A 20,929-nucleotide genomic window follows, 5' to 3' on the forward strand; every position below is an offset into this window, starting at 1 on the left:
TGGTTAAAACTGGATTTTGGGGATTGGTTCCCAAGTAAGTGGATTAAAATATACATACAAAACTCCCTAAAACTCCAGGCAATCCCAGTGGGCACCCCAATTTGAGAACCAGAACCGTCTGTAATTGTGTTAATCGTAACACCGGCGCAGCTTGTTAAAACGCAATTCCTGGACCGGCTTCCCGAGAGCGGGACGGGGTTTGCAGTAACCCCGACGGGCAATGGGAGCAGGTGGTCCAAGCCCCGCCCCCGGCGGCCTCGCGGGCCTCGTGCGGCCCCAGGTGCCCTCGATGAAAGGCCCGGGCGGCCCTTGGGTCCCGCGCGCCGCCATGGACCCCTTGCCCGGCTTCGTAGTGGCCTCGCCGGCGGAAGTGCTGGAGGACGTCCTGCGGGAGCAGTTCGGGCCACTGCCCCAGCTGGCTGCTATCTGCCGGCTCAAGCGGCTGCCCTCGGGCGGCTACTCGTCCACCGAGGACCTGCAGTTGGTGCTGGAGCGGCGGCGCGTGGCCAACGCAAAGGAGCGCGAGCGGGTGAGCGCCCTGCCCCGCGCGGGTCCCCGGGGCCATCCGGGCTCGGCCGCTCGACCCCGCACCGGGACAAGAATGTCTTTCTTCCCTGTCCCCCACACCCGCTACCCACTTCCGAACTCCTGGCCAGGTCCCAGTGCACCCACTCACCACCCACCCACGGGGCCCGGAGGCAGCTTTGGCCTGCTGAGGGCCGGCTCGTGTCCTAGCCTCAGAATGACAGTGGCCTTGTTACGCTTCACCTGGTCCAGCTGCTCGTTCTCTGCCCCTGGGACGGGCACCTCGCGTCCTTAAACCACCCGGACTTGGGCAGGAACCCGACTGGGGAGAGCTGAGGAGGCCCCTGACAACTTCAAAAATGTCTTCCCTGGGCAGGTGCTTTTACGAAACTTAAGAGCACCGGAGTTGCGCTGGAATCTCACAACCGAGGGCGCTGGGTGGGTGCTTGGGGCGCGCAGGGTTCTCTGCACTCCTTTCCCCTGTGCTCTGCACCTCAGCCTCCAAGCACAAACGGGGTGAGCAGGACCTAATGGAAGTTACTCTTTAAACAAACAAACAAACAAACAAACACACGCACACACACAAACACACAAACAAACAAACACACAAACACACACACTAGTCCCCAGTGTGCACCTAGACTCCCAGACGACCTGCTGCCCGGAGGGAGGAAGCGCCCAGTTCCCAAATCAGAAGGGGTTGATGTAGAATCGGCAACCTTAGGTCCTGTAGGCTGTAGTAGGAGCGGCATCTACTGGTAGCTTTTAGTATTTCTAACTAATCTCTAGCCCCAAACTTGTCAGATCTGGTCCCCTTTGGTTCCTTCACAATCTTTGGGTTGGGGTCGCAGTAGAGGAGGGTCCCGGGACAGAAGGGTGAGTGGTGGAAGAGGCAGTGGCACATTTAGGCTGGGACTCGAGGAGAAAGTTCTGCTGGGGCCTGTTTCTGCACACCCTCGCCCCTTAGAAATGTAGCCCCAGTGAATGAACGGGGACCTTTGCCTGGAAAAGGGTGTGCAGAGAAAGAACCAAGGAAGAGTAGAAAGACTTAATGGAAAGTTGGGACAAGTGCAGGAGTGGAGAAGTATGCTTTTACTAGGCACTAGACTCTTTGTGAAAATAACCCTGTGATCTGTTGTGATGATGTGGCCCTCAAACAAGATTCTGACCCGATATTTTACATTTTATGTGGGACTTCCAACCAGGAAGGAATCACTTTCTGCAGAGAATTCATCCTATTTTAAAACTAATAACCTCTATTCTTTATAATAATACAACTAATGCACCTGAAAATATATAGAGATGACTAAACAGGGAACAGAAACACCCACAACACGACTGTGAACTTTCTTGTGTGTATGCTCCCAGTTCTTTTTTTCTAGTTGTGTGTGTATATATATAATTTTACAAAACTGTAATCATCTTGTACATATCTTTGTATCCTTTTCACTTAACATTATCAAAAACAGTTCCTGATATTCCTAAGTATTCTTTCAAAGAGCAGCTTTTGACTGCCCAGACTGACCTAGAAATGGACCATAACTTCTCTAGTTTCCTGTTGTGGAGCATGCATGCTATTTTTGCAGCTTCTTACTGGTATATAAATCTATGTGCATGCCTGCTCATTGCTTTAGAATAAAATTCTAGGTGCAGAATTATTGGGATATATACAATCTCAACTTTTGATACAAGTCACCCAATTGTTTTCTAGGAAAGTTACACAAGTTATAATCCCCTTTTATAAGACATAGGACTGTTCTCTTTTCCATTTTCAGTACTGGGTATGGTTAACAAATAAAAATGTTACCAGCTCAGTACATGAAAAATGGTATCTAATTTCTATTATAATTTGTAGTCTTTAAAAAAGATTTTTATTTATCTTTAGAGAGAGGGAAAGGGAAGGAGAAAGAGAGGGAGAGAAACATCAATGTATGGTTGCCTCTCGAGCACCCCCCACTGGGGACCTGTTCCAAAACCCAGGCATGTGCCCTGACTGGGAATTAAACCTGTGACCCTTTGTTTCTCAAGCTGCACTCAATCCACTGAGCCATACCAGCCAGGGCAATTTGTAGTTTTTGATTATTAATGTTCAGTGTTTTCATATGTTTCTTGGTCTATTGTCTGCCTTGATGTGGGGTAGAGAGGGCTCACTATGTAAGTGAGTATATTGGCTTTATGGTACAGTGGGAGCCAGGTCTTTCAGGGAATGTATCTCCTAGGGAGTGATCATCAGCGTTTCAGGCTTTAGAGCTGAGGAATCAGACCCTGGAGACCTTAAAAAAAGGCATTTCATTCTACCTTTCAAGCCTCACTATCATGCAGACTCTCTGAACTCTAACACTCTAAATCATCTACTCAGCTGGGCAAAAAGTGCAAGAGCTACAAGACGGGTATTTTTCACTTTGCAGATAAGCAAACCAAGGCTTGGTGGTATGACATATGCCACTTACTCTTGTAAAGCTAAATGGTGGAGCTGGGCTTTAAATCTTCCAGTCTTGACTGGGAGCTTTTAGCCACTCCCCCAGTGCCCCTATATGACAGTGCAGCAGGTGTGTTCTTAGAGGACAAGGAGGAGATCACATGAACACAGACACTCCTTCCAGCCTGTCTGCCCGCAGACAGGGCTGAGTTGATGTCACTCGCCCTCCCCTTTTTTGCCAGAGACCACTGCCAGTGGAATGGCTTCTCTTTGGCATGTGCCTTTGTAGATGCCCACCCAGACAGGAGAGCTGTGGAAATGAGCCTTCAGAACCCCTCCCGTGGTTTGGGGGATGTCTGTACAAATTAGCTTCTGTATATCGCACTGTGCCTTTTTGTTTTCCAGATAAAAAACCTCAACCGTGGTTTTGCCAAACTGAAGACACTGGTGCCATTTCTTCCTCAAAGCAGGAAGCCTAGCAAAGTTGATATCCTTAAAGGGGCAACTGAATACATACAAGTTCTCAGTGATGTTTTGGAAGGAGCCAAAGACTCTGAGGTAAAGGTTTAAGAAGTTAGAACAAGGATATTCATCATTTCTTGAGCCCTTTGTGTGTGCCAGGCAATCTATGTACATGTTCCAGCTAGTTTATAACAGTTCTCTGAGTTATTTACGGCCCCCATTTTGCAGAGGAAGGAAACAGAGCACAGTCAGAACCCATACAGATATGAAATGCCAGGGGTAGGGATTGAGTCCAGGTCTATGTGAGACTTGGAGCCAGGCTCCTGAGCTGATCTATATACCTCCTTCCTGTCATTGTCTGGGGCCCCAAGCTCCTAAGTGCTGCATCTTTAAAGGGCCTTGATAGCTAGGTTAGGAGAGGAGGCGTCCATAAACCCACACTCTGGTGGCAGCTTCTCTTCAGCAGGGAAAATCATCAGACAGGGCATGGAAAAGAAGAGACATTTCTGTCCTGAAGAGGCCTCCCTTGGGAGAGGCCCTCCCTAAGGGCCAACCTTACTCTAGAGCATAGCAATAGTCTGGGGATACCAGTCTTGTGGGATTTTCTGACCATTCAGTGGAATGCCATAAATGAACCTTCTTTGCAAACTGTGAAGCGCCAGTGTCACCACTGTTACCAGGGTGCGCAGCTCAGGAGTGTCCATTAGACAATAGAAGGTGCAGATTGGTTTTAGGGGCTCATTCCCTGGAGAGGCAAACCTTCAAGGCCTGAAAATGAATTAGTCATCAGAGGAGGTAAAATATGGACAGAGGAAAGGCCTTAGAAATGAGCCCTAAGTGACATCACAGACAAGAGAAAGGAGCAGCCATCAGAGAGAAGGTGACAGAAAGGTAGTGAGGGGAGCAAGATAGGTCCTAAAGTCAGGAATGGGGGAATCTTGAAAATCTGAGGGTGGTAAGTAGTGGAAGCTACCAAGAGTCCTAGAAAGGCAGCCAGGCCTGGTATTTGAGCTGTGGAATAGGAATGGCCTGGAAGTCAGCTTCTAGGGGGTTGAGAGTATATTATTGCTAAAATCTGGAGTCTAAGCAGAAGGAAGTGCAAACTTCAAGACCATTCAACCTGGAAGTCTGAGACTGGAAAGATGAAGAGAGAGAGAGAAAGGAAGAAAGAAAGAGAGAAGGAAGGAAGGAAAAGAGAGAGAAAGAAAAAGAAAGAATGAAAGGAAGAAAGAAAGAAAAGAAAAGAAAAGAAAAGAAAAGAAAAGAAAAGAAAAAAGAAGAGAAAAGAAAAGCTGTTAGAACCAGTGAAGGTCTTTTCCAAGTAGCAAAGGGACCATGTTTAGGGGCAGAAGAGAAGGACAGATACTAGTAGAGAAACACTCATTCTAGAAGCCTAGGGCAGAAGTAGCCAGGGGTATAACTATAGTTTTTAGGTGTTTTTTTTTCCTTGTCTGCTAGTCCTACTTAGGTGACTTACTGGGAGGACACATTGAGCAGTGGTGGGAATGGGTTGTCCTGTTGGCCAAAGTGGACAGCTGGGTTGTAGTGTGGTTGTAGAGTTTGCGAATGTGCAAGTGGCTGCCTTAGTTTTTTCTTGCATGTTACTGTGTAACAGAAGTGCTTTGTTTTGGCTGGATTCATTAAAACACAGGATCTATTCCATGCTATAATATTTTGAATGCAGTTGTCCATTACACAACATTTTAAGGTTATAGAAGAACAAAATACAAAGAAGAATCTGTTGAGTAATGATTTTTCTCTCCATAATAATTTAAGCATTGCCCATATCACATAAATGAAACTTTATCCATTAAAACTTTGAAATATACTGATTTAAAATTTCAAAATTGACAGCCATTCTGTTTGACAACTAAATATGATTTCTAGAAACAAGACTCAGATCATCAGAGTTATATCAACAATACTCCTGAACCCCATATACCCTTGGCGAATGAGCTGTTGAGAAACACCACCCAACACGCAAGCTGTGCTGTGTGTGAGGAGAAAGGGCCCTGGGCAGACGGTGGCAGCGGTGAGTCAGCCTACGCTTGTTGCCAGTGCTTGGTATCTACAACTGGAGTTACCTCCCCAACCAGGAGTCTGGTAAAGTGTTTCTTTTCAAGTTGCAATATAGATGTCAGAAAGAAAACAACCTCAAAGTGCTCCCCTTGAGGTGTGTGGTTGTTTTGCATGCTGAGCCATGATTGAAACAAGATCACTTTGTGGAAGCACCTAGGCAGGAGGCGGAGTTTGCTAGTTCTGAAGATCTATTATTGTGTCCCCAGATTAACTGGTAACAGCTGAAGGGGAAGGTAACTTTTCCAGAATCACTTACATAGATTAAGCTTATTTTCATGACCCTAATTAATGCATCAAAAGGTTTTCTGGATTCTGAGGTCTGTAGGAAAAGGAATAAGTACTAACTAGATTATCATAGGTAAAGCTGCATGGTGATGATTTATATAAACATGCACATGCACACATTCACACACTCGTGTGTGCACACACACAGTTTTTAAAAAATCAGCCTTGTTAGAAAACAGCATTTTGTAAGTAATAACAAAGGAGTTTATTGTAAGAGTTCTCATTACTCTGCCAAGCTGACAAAGCCACTTAAAGTAGCAGCCTGCTTCTCCAGGTCTGGAAAGTGGGCTTTTGGTTCTTGCTATGTCTCAGTGTTATACAAATGAGACCCCTTGCTCTGACCTACTACACGACTGCTATTGAAATAAGAAAGGCTTGTCAAGAATCTGGAACTAAATGTACGGTAACAAGCAAGTTGCCTGTTCTGATGTGAGGGGCAGCGGGAACAAATGGTGGTTGGTGGTGGGAGGCAGTTTCGCACAGCAGTTGAGTGCAGGCTTTGGAGACAGTGCTGAGGTTCAAACCCTGGTCCCACCACTTGCTAGCTGTGTGACCTTGGGTGAACTACTTAATCCGAATCTCTCCAGTCCTCAGTTTCCTCATCTATTGAATGGGAATGATAGTTGTACCTATGTTGTACATAAGATAACTGCGAGGTTCGAATGGCATCACGTCAGTCAAGTGTCTAGTACAGTACGTGGCATGTTAGCGTTCAATCAGACACACATTATTAAGCCTGCCTGACTCACCACAAGCGATCAGCATTGATTGGTGAGCAATCAACAATGAGCTGCAGGCACTTAAGCTGTGTTTGTAGCAAGTGCTCTGGGTTTTCTCACGTGGCTCTCACCAACACTTCACTCTGGTTTGAGGTCTTACAGGCCTCCGGCCGACTGGCTGACCTTGGTTCCCATTTCTGATTTGATTACTCTTTTCTAAGGATTCCATTTGTGCACATGCTCTGTCTAGATGTTCAAATTCTGGCCCATTTGAAATACAAACCTTCCCTTGCCAGTCAACCCTTAGGAGGCAGAATTCCTGTTGCTACTACATGAGCTGACAGGAAATGACTGAGAGCAAAAGAAAAGAGTGCAGGTGGGACCTGAACTGAAACTTGAACCTGGCTATTTAAGTTGATAATAATAATGCTTCCACAAATGCAAGTTTTAATATGTACTAGATATTAAAGCAAGAGCCTTATCTGCATTTAATCCCACTGATCCTTATCAGGTGGGCACCATGCCATTCTCACGGTGAGCTACCTGGGCGTTCATTTCTGCCAGTCCCGTTGAGCCTGGCGGCACGGCAAGCCGACACTGGCAACGCTAGCAGCAAGGATAGGAGATCCATGTTTTCCAAGGATAAGGAAATAGGCCATTATTAGTATATTGATTTAAAGTGGAGATTAACATTTTCCATTAGGAAATGAAAGTTCTGATTGGAAATTTATTTTAAAAAGGGAACAAGACACTTAACTTTTAGTCTTTTGGCTAACCAAGTTTAAATTGTTAACAGGAAGAGTACTAATTCTTAGAATGAACAAAAAGTTAATCAATTTGAGATATTTAATATATGCATATAACTTCTGTCAAGTGTGCCTTCTAAGGCCTGGATTTTGCAAACAGTATCATTTTCTGCAGAAGTGTGCTAGGATTTCATCAATTTTGTCCAGGGGTTCTCATTCTTTGATGTTTGAATCGTTTTTAGAATAAAGATATTTATTCTGGAATAGTAACCCATCATAAAAAGCTTGGAGGCATAGTACAAGGAGCTTTCCTCCCGGGGCACTTGAAAGTGAGTTGCCAGCCCCGTGTCTGTGTACCCCTTCCTGCCCTTGGAGAGGGCCTGAAGAGTGGAATCCTGGTGCTGGCAGAGATGGTCATGTTTGGAGACTTGGGGATGGGGTCAGAATAGGCTGTGCGAGGTCAGCAGTTCCTGAGGGGCAAAATCCCACATGAAGTACAGAAGAATCTGCTGATGGTAGAGGTGGAGATTAACTTATCGGGCAAGGTTCACATGGGGACTGAATCAGCAAGTACAAGTACGTGTGTGGATGGAGAGGGCTGTGGGCCGTGTGAAGCCACAGCCTCTGACCTTGGTGGGGACAGGGATTGATGGCAAGGTCCAGGCAAGGCTCATTTGGAATTGGACTTCCAGGTGTAAGAGTTCGCTGTTTTGGGGTTGGGCATTGCTGAGTGGCAAGATGTTCAGTAACCTACCATTGTTCACACATTCTATTTGTCACCTGTGGCTGTGACTCAGACATTTCACACGTCTCAAGGCTCTGAATTTTGTTCAGAGTTGCCTGTGATCTTGCGGAGTCTGTGTCTCTGGACGAAGAGTGCCCTCACTGTTGGAGGGAGGTGCCAATCGTGCTGGGTCGGAAAGGCTCTGGAAAGAGATAGGAATGAACACAGTGCCTGTTATGAGGCCTGGATATGTTGCCACCACACACTTTTGGATTTTGGCCTGGCGTGGCAGCGTTCCTTGGAAAGTGTTTCTGAGAGAAGGAAGCCTGTGTGGGTGGTAGGTTCAGTCCGCTACCTCCTCTGAAGGCTGTGGTGATCTCTCTGTGAGAGTAATCACTGAGGACGTTTCTTCTAACGGCATTTTAAGCTCTCGAATGAGATAGTCTGACTAGTTAGGATGAATTCATAAGCACCCAGGGAAAGCCCGGCAGCGTCTGTCGTCTGTCTTCCCACTCGTACTTCCCCCAGGTCGTGGCTGTGTGCTTTAGGAAAAATCTTGCCATGGCAGTGGGGTGGGTCTAGGCTTTTCCCTGGGAAGCACCTTTGTCTGTCCCAGTGTTTCCTGGTAGCCTAGGGGCCATATTCTGACAAGTTTAGCCAGCAGAGTATTTTAAACATTTGAACTTCCCTTTTGATGAGGTGGGTGCTCTCTGGTTGTCAGTTCCCACCACGCCTTCCTACCTCACCAGGTTAGGCATTTAATGTTGCAGCCCTGGACCAAGCACACCAAGGCCCAGAGGGAGGCCGTTGCAGTGGTTGCACTGGGGTCTGGGGTGTCGTTGTGTCTTCTACACTTTGGGGTTTCGGGTTCGGTACTGTGATGACCCGGATGCTGCTCATTCTCTCTGGAACTTTGGAAGGGTGAGATCTGGGACGTGCAGGACTGGATCCATGTAACTCTGGAGTGATGCCTCCGCTGACAGAGGGCTCCCCAGGCTGCAGCTGCTCAGGAAGAGTCCAGAGAGCACCCAGGGACGACTCTCAAGGCCAAATCTGATAAAGATAAAAAAAGTTAAAGACAAATTTCTATTCTTTGTACAAATCAAAGACGGGGGTGGGCAGTCTTTCATTGGAACTTTAGTTTTCCCATGAGGACAAAGGTTGACTCCATCATGGAAGTGGGGTTTGGTGTGCCGTGTATGCACGCACGTGTTTGTGCGTGAAGTTTGCTGTGTTTGGCAAGGTCTCTACCTGGTTTGTGCTCCTATCCCTGTCAGTGAGCATCATTTGAGAAAGCAAATAATTTCTTTTCTATTTCACTGACGTATATGGGCCTGGTGGTTAAATTAATTGAAGTCAGTCCTCATCTACTCTAGTGGACTTCTTGAAGGGATATTTTTCCATTTTATAAAAGGTTCCACATTTATATGGGGGAGCATGCCAATAATTGGATGGAAGTTTCTCTCAAAGGTAGAGGCAGGACTGACTTCTCTGAAGTGCCGCTGCCCTTCCCTGGACAGACAGCTCCCTGGGTTAGCAGAAAGCCAAATGTTAGGACCACCTAAGCTAGCACCTGAGGGAGGTCAGTGTGTCCTTCCGATCTCCACCCTCTACCGTTTCCCCTTCTTCTGATCCTGGGTTATCCAGAACAGAAAAGGGATAAAATGGGCTCTAAAGACACGGTATTAAAGGTAGATCTTCTGGTGGGAGGGTAAAGAGATTTAAATACAATTCAATTATTTTTAGTAACTCTTCTGGTCCTCTTTGATCACTTTCTTTCTTTTTAGAAGACTTTTTCTTCCAGGAATGTATCCTTCCAACAACTTTGTTGTGGAAGACAAACCTGGGGTACCTGGCTTATTGGGGGTCCCCTGAGATGAGAGGAACCAAGTTAGCCTGAGTCATGCAATTTGGACCAGGTCCCCAAGAGAAGAAACAGACTATATGGGGCTTGGTGGCCAAAGCCCTGCTCATTATAAAGGAGCTTAATTTTCTGGAAGATGATCTGAATGGCTCGCTCTCCAGACACGAGACAGTGAGGCTGTGGCCACGATGCTGGGTTCTGGTCTCTGGGTCCTGACTGGACTTCCATACAGTGTAACAGGATTGATAGTTATGGGCACAATTTGTAGGGGAAGAAGTGTAACTTTACTTTCTACAATGTACTCCGCTTGTTCTTGAGAATCCAGTAACACCATTATGACTCAGATGGTGGGAAAGCTCTCTATCTTGTCCCATTAGGTCCACCTTCTTTGAGTAAATACAGAATCAGTTCAATGTTAAAAATCCTTATGGGGGCTCTTTGCTTCTTAAGCGGTCGCCCCACTCCTCCTCGTGCTCCTCTAGGTACAGTGAGGAGTGTACGCATGCACTATAGAGGCCGGAATGAAGTGCTTATGTGTTTCCCCTCTCTGGCCCCCAGTCCTGGGTATTGTGGAGCTGACACCTGCTGTGAGTGTCCACGCCCCTCCCCAGGACTGCAGCTCTCTTCCCTAGGTCTGACTTGCCAGACCTTCCGCATTCAGAACCCAGGCCTCTTCTGGTCTCCCTGGCTTTGCTGCTTTCAAATGGACTGTGAGCCTGCCGTCGGACCCCTATATGTGGTCATAGGTCTCAGTCATGTGGTCACTAAACAACTCTGAGAGGCAGAGTTGTTTCCATCCCAAAGCATGGGTGCACATCTTTGCTTTCCTCAGATTCTACTTTAAAGTTATTGGGTTGTCTTACCTTGTGTAACTCTTCTCCCTCCCTGGCTAAGGCCCAGGATGTCACAGTACAGGGACCTTTCCTAGGGATCAGGCAGCTTCTACACAGTAGCTTCATTCCCTGTGAATAACTGTGTCCTGCTGTTTCAACCTGCATCTCCATTTTTTGCATCTTCTTCCCTGCTCTGTGGTTACCTGATGAGCAGCCGTCTAAGCTCTGGCCCACCAGAGCCCACACGTTCATTCTCCCTTTCATCCAAGTCAGCTTCTTTCAAATGAGAGCCTTGCTTTTCAGACTCTTGTTAAACTGGAAACTGAATTCCAAAGCTGAGTGAGTGAGGACTTCTGGTTGATATCCACACTGCCGCCCACTGCCCATCCCAACCCCAGAGCCTTGACTCAGTAGATGGAGGGAAAGGGCACTGGATGATGTGACACTGTCTAGCTGTACAACTAACAATGGTGCACCTGTCTCATGAAAGGAAGCGAGGAGCAGCAAGCTGGGTTTCTATTCCTCAGACCAGACTCTTCTTGGTCCTTTAGCTCTTTGACTTAGATGAGGCCAACAGGCATTTTTTTAAATGAGCTGTGAGAATAAGATAAAGTCAATAAACTTGATTTTCGTACTCTGATACTTAAACATTACCTTCCTGGAATTTTCCAGGTAACTGTTAAGATAAAGACACACTAAGACAATGATCTATAATACACTAGGCTGTAGGCTAAAAAGATGAAATTATCCTTTAACCTTCAGGTAAACACAATGAGGCATGCACTTGTCTCTTAAGTTTAAAACATTCTAGATCTGTAAAAACTTTAAAAATAAAACATCTAAAGCTAAATTTGAGCTCAAGACAAGAGAGCTTGATCCCATGTATAGTGAAAAGTCTCGATCAAGGTCAGGAAAAATAGTTATTAATACTTGCTGTACCAGACACTGTTCCTGGCAGATTGTACCTATTAGCCTATTAGTTTTGTAACCAACCTATGGTGTACAAACAATCGTATCCCTTTTACATGTCAGGAAACTAAGGAACAGAAGTTTAAGTAACTTGCCCAAAATTCAGTGAGTCAATGGAATGTGGATAATAGTGTTAAGTCCTTTAACTGCCTTTCATTCTAACAAAACTCACCCTGGAGATGTGAATGAGAGTAGACTAGGAAATAGATAAAAAATTTTAACCTAAATGAGAGCGTTTGGTGTTTTATTATCCACAGTGATACACATCTGGGTTCCAATATGTAAACAACTTGACCATGATCTGAGCAACTTTACTTTTTAGTTCTGCATTTGTATGTTGTTCAAGTTGAGATTTCAGAAAATTGAGGAGATACAAAATGATGTTAGTAAAGCTACTGATGGGAATATCCTAAAATGCTTCCAAATATTTTTCCTGTATGACTGAATTAAGAAATTGTCACGGGGCAGATACCATTGTGTGTCTGTTTGTCCTTATTCTATCATGGGCATGCTGAGAGGTTGATATATACTGGGAGCTTTGATTATAAGATTTAGTGGCCCATTAAATGGCACAGTTTTCTAATTGTTGGACATTGAGATATTTTTCAGATTTTTGTTCTCATAAACATGGCAAATAACCTGATGTGTTTTGCTCTCTGTATTTTTTTGTAAAGGATAGGTTCCCAGAAGTGGAACTCCTGAGTCACGGTAGGTACAACCTGTGACTGGATGCCTGGTGCTATTCGATGGTGCCACGGCTGTGTGGGCATGCGCTCTCATTGGTGGGATGCACCTTGGCAACAACGGGATCTGTCTAAATGGTAGAATTTTAGTGGGAGAAAGACCGATGTCTTTAAATTCAAACATCTTTGATTACTAATAAAATTAACAACTTTTTAGATATTTCTTTTGTGAACTGTCTGTTCTTGTCTTTAGCCATTTACAGCAAACTCTCTTCTGTGTTTCAGGCTCGCCCAAGTAGGAAAAGTGAAAAAGCTGGTCCAGGCCTATCTTCTAGAGGCAAATAAATAAAGTTTTTTAAAAAAGTTTTGGAGACTTTAAAAACATTTTTTTGTGTGATAATTCAAAGTATACAATCACCCTTTAAACAGGCTTGCTTGTTACACATCTACTTAACTCTATTTCCTCCTTAACCTCGCGCTTTGAAGAAAGAGGCCTCAGGGCCCTCAGCCCCTGCAGAGGCTCCCCCTTCATCCTCTCAGGTCCTACCCCTCATACCCTTCATTCCACCTGGCTGTTACCCTTCCCGGGGAAATTACATTGAAGATGAATACAAATTAAAGCTAGAAGAATATGGAGTTGTAACTAGTAGCCAATGGGAGTGAGAATTTTCAGGGTTATCTCAATACCCAGCAAAGGCCATACGGCTTCTTTGTGCAAGTCAGACACCCAAGCGCCTGGAGCATAGAGACAGTCTTCATCTTTATAACACTTGCTCAAAAGGACATAGCACTTAATATACACTGGTTTCTACTTTCCATATTTTACCTACGTTTACTTTATCACAACTGTCCAAGCTAGCCATGATTGTCCCTGTTCTACCGACAGAGAAAGGGAAGCACAAAACGTGTACTAGTCAGCTTTGGCTGCCGTAAAAAATACCATAGCCTGGGTGGCTTAAACAACAGGAATTTATTTCTCAAAGTTCTGGAGACTGGGAAGTCCAAGAGCAAGGACTGGAAGGTTCGGTTTCTGGTGAGGACAATTTTTCTGGATTGCAGACGGCTGCCTTTTCTCTCTAGCTTCACACGGTTCAAGCCAGCGCAGGTGGGCAAGCTCTGGTCTCTCTTCCTCTTCTTATGAGAACAGTGATTCTATTGGGTTAAGGTCCAGTCCTTGTAACCTCACTTAACCTTAATGACCTGAAAGCCTTGTCTCCAAATAGTCACATCGTGGGGTAGGGCTTTCAGTGTATGAACTTTGGGGAGATAAAATTTCAGTCCATAGCATTCTGCCCTTCACTTCCCTACATTCATGTCCCTGCTACATGCACAATACATTCGTTCCATTCCAACAGACTCAGAAGTCTTACCTCATTCCAGCATCAATTCTAAGTCTCAGGTCCAAAGCCTCTTCTAAGTATCTAAATCACGATGGGTAAGACTCTAGTTATGATTCATCCTAAGGCAAAATTCCTCTCCAGCTGTGGATCTGTGAAACCAGGTGCTTCCAAAACACCATGGTAAATGGGCATAGGATAGACATTTCCACTGCAAAAGGGAAATAGGAAAGAGTAAAGGATGATGGGTCCCAGGCAGGCCTCAAACCTAGCAAGGCAAGTTCCATTAGATCTTCACAGAGGCCCTGGACTGGCAGCATCACTCCCCATTCCTGCCATCACACACACGCGCACACACACACACACACACACACACAACCCCCCCCCCCCACACACACACACAGTGGCAGCCCTGTCCTCTGAAACCAGGAGGGGACAGGCTTGCCTCCTGGGCCTGTCTGTGGTCAGAGCAGCAGCCCCAGTGGTCTCTAGAATTGCCTTTAGGGTCAGACTCTCTGAACAGTAGTGCATGTTTACAACCTATGACCCAGTTCTGTAGAACTCAGGAGGTCCAACACCTGCCTTCATTCTGCCCTGTTTTCTCTGTCCCCTTTAGTTCAAACTGGCAGTGTCTTGTATGGTCCCATCCTTACTCGTGGCCTCTGCTGAGATGACTGATTCAGTCTAGGAGCTGCACCCACGACCTCTTTATCAAATGGTTGTCCAACTACACCCTTAGTGCACTCTCCAGCACAAGCATTCTCACTTTCTGCAATATAGGTAGTCTGAAAATTTCCCAAACCTCCAAGATTTGCTTCCTTTTTGTTTAACAGTTCTTTCTTCAATTCATCTCTTCCCTCTTGCATTTTACTATGAGCATTAAGAAGGAACCAAGTTGCACCTTCAATATTTTGCTTGGAGATCTCCTCCACTAAATATCCAGTTGTATCATTTGCAATTCCTGCCTTCCAGAAAACACTTAGAACACAATTTAGCCAAGTTCTCTGCCGCTTTATAACAAGGGTTGTCTTTCCTTTGTGGTCTGGGGCCTCTTCACCAACGGCATGTGGGAACTCACTGCCCTGCATGGTTCTTCCCTCATGTAGCTGGTGTTATAGCTGCTGGTTGCCTCATAACAATCAGTAATAAGATTGTAAGTATTTTTTAACCCTTACCCTAGGATATGGTTATTGTTTGAGAGAGAGAGAGAGAGAGAGAAAGAGAGAGAGAGAGAGGGAAACATCAATCAGTTGCATCATGACTGGCATGGCTCTGTCGGATGGATAAGGTCGCTTGTTTGATTCCTGGTCAGGGCACATGCCTGGGCTGTAGGGTCCCCAGTTGAGAGTCTGCAATAGGCAACCGATCAGTGTTTCTCTCACACATGGATGTTTCTCTCCCTCTCTTTCTCCTTCCCTTTTGCTTTCTCAAAAATTAATAAATAGAGTCTGAAAAAAAATGGATTTGTTGCCTCCTATATGTGCTCCAACTAGAGATTGAACCTGCAACCTAGGTTTGTGCCCTAACCTGGAATCGAACACTTAGCCTTTTTGTGTACAGGATGATGCTCCAACCAACTGAGCCAACCAGGACATGAGACTGCTCAGTACTTTCACTTGGTGTCCCATTTTGTCTGTATGACAACCCTGGGAGATAGGAGACTCTGGGCTTCCATAACAAAGTGCCACAGACTGGATGGCTTGAACAACAGAAAGGTATCTGAGATCAAGATATCAAAGTGTCAGCAGGGTTGATTTCTTCTGATGCCTTTCCCTGTGGCTGCGGATGGCCATCTTCTCCCTGTGTCTTCACATGGTCTTCCCTCTGTGCCAGTCTGTGCCCACATTTCCTCTTCTTATAAAGATACTAGGGCCCACTCATATTACTTTAGTTTTTCAATTTCTTAATTATCTCTTTGAAGACCCTACCTCCAAATAAAGTCACATTCTGAGATACTAGGGGTTAGGACTTCAATATAGAGTTTTTTGGAGGACACATTGCAGCCTGGAATAGAGGGTAAGCACCGTTGCCCTCACTTTACAGCTAGGAAGTGAGACCTTGGGGTCAGAGTCTTTCTTGAGGCCACACAGCCACTGGGATGAGACTGCAGCCCCAGGCATTAGGACCCCCATTCTCTTTCCACAGCAGGCCTTAGTCACAGAACTGGCTGAACTTCCACTTGTTGAGAGGGTGGGGTTTTCAGGAGATCCAGACTTAGAAGTTATCATTGGTCTTGCTCTGAAAGTACCATCTTTTCCCCATCCCCTGTCTTTAATTGGATTCTTCTAAAATCAGGCCATGATTTGTAGTTTAGTTGAGGAAAGGAAACACCGGTAGGGGAGTGGGAAAGTCACATAGGGAGGAAAGTAGCCTATGAAAGGTGCGTGACTGGGCAGGTGACTACTGTGGGCAGCTGGGGCTCATCCTGCTGAGGCCTCTGGGAGACTGTGTACAACATACCACAGAGGTGTCCTCCTGACACCTAGGATGAGGGGCCCAGGCTGTCTGTCCACTAACTACTGATGGTCATTGGTTGCAAGCTGCCTTGGAGTGTGAATTCCTCCAGCACCTGCAGCACACCCTGGGGGAGGTCATTGATGAGTATGCCTGGGCCTGGAGAATGCTATGGCACTCTAGTAGTTATCTACTGCTGTGTAACAAGATCACAGACTTAGCAACTTACAACACACTTATTACCTTACAGTTCCTGTTGGGAAGGAGTTGAACCGGAGCATGGGTCAGTTGGGTCTTCAGCTTCAAGGTCTCTCTCAAAGCAGAAGTCAAGGTGGTGGTCCGGGCTGTGGTCTCAGCTGAAAGCTTGTCTGGGGATGGACCTGTCCTGATGCCGCCCTCAATTCCTTGACACGTAGGTTTTCCTAACATGGTTGTTTCCTTAAAGTATTCAAGCCAAGAATGCAATCAAGAAAGCCAGCTAGCAAGATGAAGAAACTTAGGTAACACAATCACAGAAACGACACCCTGTCCCCTTTGCTGTATCCTATTAGTTGAGAGCATGTCACAGGTCCTGCCAGCACCGAAGGGAAGGGAATTACGCAGGGCGTGAACACAAGAGATGGGGACATTGTGGGTGTGTGCTACATGGCCTTCTGCTCTCTTTACAAATTATTGCCAGCCAGAAACATTTTTGTCAAGATTTAGAGATTAGAAATAATTTTATTGCAAATTGGTCAGAAAATCAAATTTTAAACTGGCCACTGGGGGACTAGCCAAGTATGATTTGATTTTCTGGGTCTGACACGGAGTCTCCTATGCTTTGCTGTCTCTAGTTAAGGGCCAGGCATCCTGGACTTTCTGCAGGGGGGACTCTGACTCCTAGGGATCTTCCCACACAGCCTGTGGAGCCCACTATAGTGATGGTTTCTTTCACTAGATTTGAAAGCAAATTTGGACTTGAATGAGAGAGAACTTTGGAACTTCAACTAAAATTCCATCTAGGCTACTAATATGGAAATTAATATAATAAAGCCTTTCTTCTGCCTGGCCTTTGAACAATTCCTAAAGCCACAGGATGGTGCTCCTTTTCCCAGCACTCATAATGTTCAGATGGTGACTGGGAGAAGATGGAAGGATTTTTATTTTACTCTAATGTCTAGATGAACAAATTAACTTTTTTGGGAAAAGAAAAGTACATCAGCCTTATCCATTTATCAGTGTCTTGAACGATTCTGCTTTTTAAAGTCAGTATTTTGTTTCCTCTGAGAGGCCATGTGCAGGATAGTGGTTAGGGCTTACAAGCTCTGAAACTGTAGTACTTAAGTTTGAACCCTGGCTCAGCCTCCCAGTAGCTGTGCAACCATGGGCAAGTTACCTACCCTCTCTGTACTTCAGTCTCTTCATCTGTAAAATGGGGTAATGAGAGTACCATGCTTACAGACTTCTTGTGAAGATTAAATGAATAAAAATGCAGGCAAAGCCCTCAGAACAGTGGCAGGAGCCAACAAGAATTTGCTATTGTCAGTTTGAGAAAGCCAAATAATACACCAGGAATAGAAACTTTTGAGTGATGGACATGACTGGGGGAATTTATGAAACCTGCTCTTTCTGGACTAAACCAAAATTCCCTATTTCCTTTTTGAGTTCTGTTTCAGAAAAGGGTCCACCATACCTGTGAGTTCAGGGGTCTGGAGAAGGCATTCCTGATTTCCCAGGTATAACTGGTCCATAATGGTAACGCACAGCTACCTAAAGTGTGTCAATAAACTCTTTACTTCTGGGCTCTGGCCAGGCAGACCTCTGGGCCTGGTGGTGGAGCTGCTTGTAATTCTAGCAGGCTTTGACATGAGAATGGGGAAAGAGCTTGTGTGACTCAGTGATTCTGAAGATGAAATGAGAATGAGTGAGAAGCTCTGAGCTGGGGAGCAGGGTGTGGAGACTAGGGGATGAAGGGATTGGAGAAGCTAGGGCAGAAAAACAAAATTTACTCTGGCATCTGAAATAGAATGCCTGCTAGTTGTTCTAGGGGAGGCTGTACCAGACATTTTCTCTCTCACTTCATTGTTTAAAAAATATTTATTTATTTATTTTTGAAGAGAGGGGAAGGGAGGGAGAAAGAAAAAGAAATGTCAATTGGTTGTTTCTTGTTCACACCCCAATTGGGGACCCACCCCACAACCTAGGCACATGTCTTGACAAGAACTGAACTGGTGACCTTTCTCTTTGCAGAACAATGTTTAACCAGCTGAGCCACACAGGTCAGAGCATCTCTCTCTCTCTCTCTCCTCTCCCCTCCCCCACCACTCCATACCTTACATCAGTGGTAGCTTGCATAGTGTGGCATTCTTAAATGTTAGTGTGCAAAGGAATCACTAGGGATGCTTGTCACTAATACCAATTCCTGGGCTCACCTCCAGAAATTCTGATTCTGCAGCAGCTCTGTAGTGGGGTCTGGTGGTTCTTATGGGGGTATCTAAGGGCTGTGGTGCCCCAGAACCTAGAAGGAGCAGAGAGGCCATAATCTTGTTGGGAACAGTGACCAGGGGCTTTTCTGGAAGTTGTACTTGCCCTAAAGTCACACCACTTGGAGTGAATATTGATTTAGGGGAGTTTGGGGAGCTGGTGGAGATTATTGAGGTCTAAAGTCTCAAGCTGCCACTTGATGTCCCACTCTCTGAGAAACACTGTCAGAGAGTGTTAGAAATGGGAGGCGCCTTTGGTACTGTCATTCTACAGAGGAAGACAATAAGGCCCCCAGAGGTTCAGTGACTTCATCAAAGTCACACAGCTAGTTAAGGGCAGATTTGAGACTGTGACCAAGTATTCTGGTTCTTCATCCAGTTCCCCATTCACTAAACACCTGTTCCCTCTGGGTGGGGAGGGGAGAAGCCTGAGAAGAGGAAGTCGTGAGAATTGGAGGGACAGCTGGACCAGTGGTCCCAGAGGGTAGGGCAACAACAAAAATTTTGTTCTCTTTGAAATCAGAGTCAGAATTAGGATAGGGATAATTTTGGCTTGGAATTCAAAATCATTAATAGCGTTATCTTCTAAACTTAAGATATCCCCACTTGACAAAAACATATTCCAGGTGCGGGACTTTTTTCCTTCTTTTATTATTTATTTACTTTATTATCTCAAATTCTCATTTTATTTTCTTATTGGAGGTATTGGGAGTTACCCTCTAAGGGAGCTCACGTTTCAGATTTTCTTCCTAGTAACAAAATCCTCATATTGGCTCTTGGCTGTCCCGGCTTTTCGTGGTGCGGGTGTGGATGTGGGCAGATGCCCAGAGCGGCGGGACTGCGGCAGCGCGGGCGGCAGGCACTGCGGGAGGGGGCACTGCAGCACCGTGGCCCCGGGCGGCGGGACAGCGGCCCTCTGGAGGGGGCGCTGTGGGCACCGCTAAGCGTCCTTTTGTCAGCGCGCACCGCCAGGAGAGCTTCTCATTTCCTCCCAGCCTCGTGCGGGAAATGGATTTAATTTTGACCGCAGGGCTGTAAGGGGCGAGCAGGAACGCACGTCTTTTGTCAAGGAGTGGCAAGCAGCCTCTGTTGTCTGTAGTCACCAGTGACGCCAGAAGCTGCATTGCTGGTGGAATTCTAGGCAGCTCTGACAAGTGCGGGGCTGCAGGATGGGGAGAAAATAGTGCTCTGCAGATTAGCTGGGTGCGTTTATTAGCAGATCTCAAGAAGGGGGGAAACAATCAACGGAACAAAACAAAAACAACTGCCTACAGTGGAAGCCCAGAGATGGATAAAAAGCCTTGCAGAAGGTAAGCACATCTCCGGAATGGCCACCATGGAATTGCCTTGGTTTTGTTTAATTTAATGGAATTTGAGATCCCACAGCATCCTTCCGCCGTGCTAGAGCTGGCCGGTCTGTATCCGTGAGCGTGTTAGTGAGTGCGTCTACGATGCAGCCCTTCCCCGCAGCTGTGTTTTACGCCTAAAGGTTTCTGTTGGTGATGTGACATTTGGAGAATCTTTGGAGAGCCGGGCTGCAGAGCCCTGGCCTCGGCAGGGGGACGGTCGGACCTACTCGCCCAAAGCGCTAAGCCTGACAGGTGGAGCTTTCTTCTGCGCAGGGCTGGAGGGTAGTAGCTTGCTTTGCGGCTGCCCCTCCTTCCCCTTCCGGCCAGGCCACCGCCCTCCCGGGAAGCTTCGCAGGGCGCGCACGGCTGGGCTGAGCGCGCTCCCCGGGCCTCACCAGCCCCGGGAGCCGCGCTCCCCCGCAGCTGCGGGGAGAGCAGGTGGGACATCTGCAGCCGCCTGCATTTTGAACAGAGGAGCTGTCAAGTAAGCAGGTCCTGGTGGGCTTGGATTTTTGTGAGACTCCACCACTTTGGAGGGAAAAAGGCCACTGTCCCTGAAGAGGTCTTGATAATCTGTTCCTCTTTTTACTCCATTTTCCCTCCCCTCTCTTCCCATTCTTTTCTCCCCTCCTGCACCTCGGGTGGGGGCCACCCTAGGTGGTCCGCAGGGCGGAGGCCAGCATCTGCTTATTTTGAAATTGTGACTACAGCCTACCTGCTGTGGAGGAGGGGTAGTAGAGGCAGACTGCTTTAGGATGCTGAGCAGGCGTTCTGGGTCTAGCCTATTGTCTTCCCTTTACTCCCCCTTCCTTTTCTTCTCTAATCTCCACCCCTGCTCTCCCGCCATCCCCCACCCCCGGAAAGAAGAAAAAAAAAAAAAGGAGGAAAGGGGAGAGAAAGAAAAAAGCCCCAGCCCACACCCTATGAAAATCTTTTAAAAATTTGTCATTTATCTGTGGCACATGATTATTACCCGTCTGTTTTGTTACACCCACTCTTCCCTCCTCTGGCAGTTTGTC

General features: G+C 46.3%; 2 protein-coding genes across 3 annotated transcripts in view; both read left to right on the plus strand.

Annotated features, from left to right (window-relative positions):
* The first annotated feature begins 220 nt into the window (after positions 1–220).
* Positions 221–12,607, plus strand: FIGLA (folliculogenesis specific bHLH transcription factor). The gene is made up of 5 exons (XM_028514790.1): positions 221–529; positions 3,350–3,502; positions 5,294–5,509; positions 12,300–12,333; positions 12,594–12,607. Exons 1-5 carry the CDS (start codon positions 221–223, stop codon positions 12,605–12,607), a joined length of 726 nt encoding a protein of 241 aa, XP_028370591.1.
* Positions 12,608–19,329: 6,722 nt separating this feature from the next.
* Positions 19,330–20,929, plus strand: part of ADD2 (adducin 2) — a 102,607-nt gene continuing 101,007 nt past the window's right edge. The window contains exon 1 of one of the 2 annotated variants that reach the window (XM_028516809.2): positions 19,330–19,871. The gene's annotated coding sequence lies outside the window, so the exon portion shown is untranslated. The remainder of the gene's footprint in view (positions 19,872–20,929) is intronic. The other variant, XM_036028103.1, reaches the window with a different exon arrangement.

The sequence above is a fragment of the Phyllostomus discolor genome, chromosome 6 (genome assembly GCF_004126475.2).
Source record: "Phyllostomus discolor isolate MPI-MPIP mPhyDis1 chromosome 6, mPhyDis1.pri.v3, whole genome shotgun sequence".
Taxonomy (NCBI): domain Eukaryota; kingdom Metazoa; phylum Chordata; class Mammalia; order Chiroptera; family Phyllostomidae; genus Phyllostomus; species Phyllostomus discolor.

Bases quoted from the DNA above. Each gene is read 5' to 3' on its own strand.
- FIGLA (XM_028514790.1), top strand. From the start codon at position 221: ATGGGAGCAGGTGGTCCAAGCCCCGCCCCCGGCGGCCTCGCGGGCCTC. The intron at 3,503-5,293 runs GTAAAGGTTTAA...TATGATTTCTAG, and splicing joins AAGGAGCCAAAGACTCTGAG to AAACAAGACTCAGATCATCA. The intron at 5,510-12,299 runs GTAAAGTGTTTC...TTTTTTGTAAAG, and splicing joins CCTCCCCAACCAGGAGTCTG to GATAGGTTCCCAGAAGTGGA.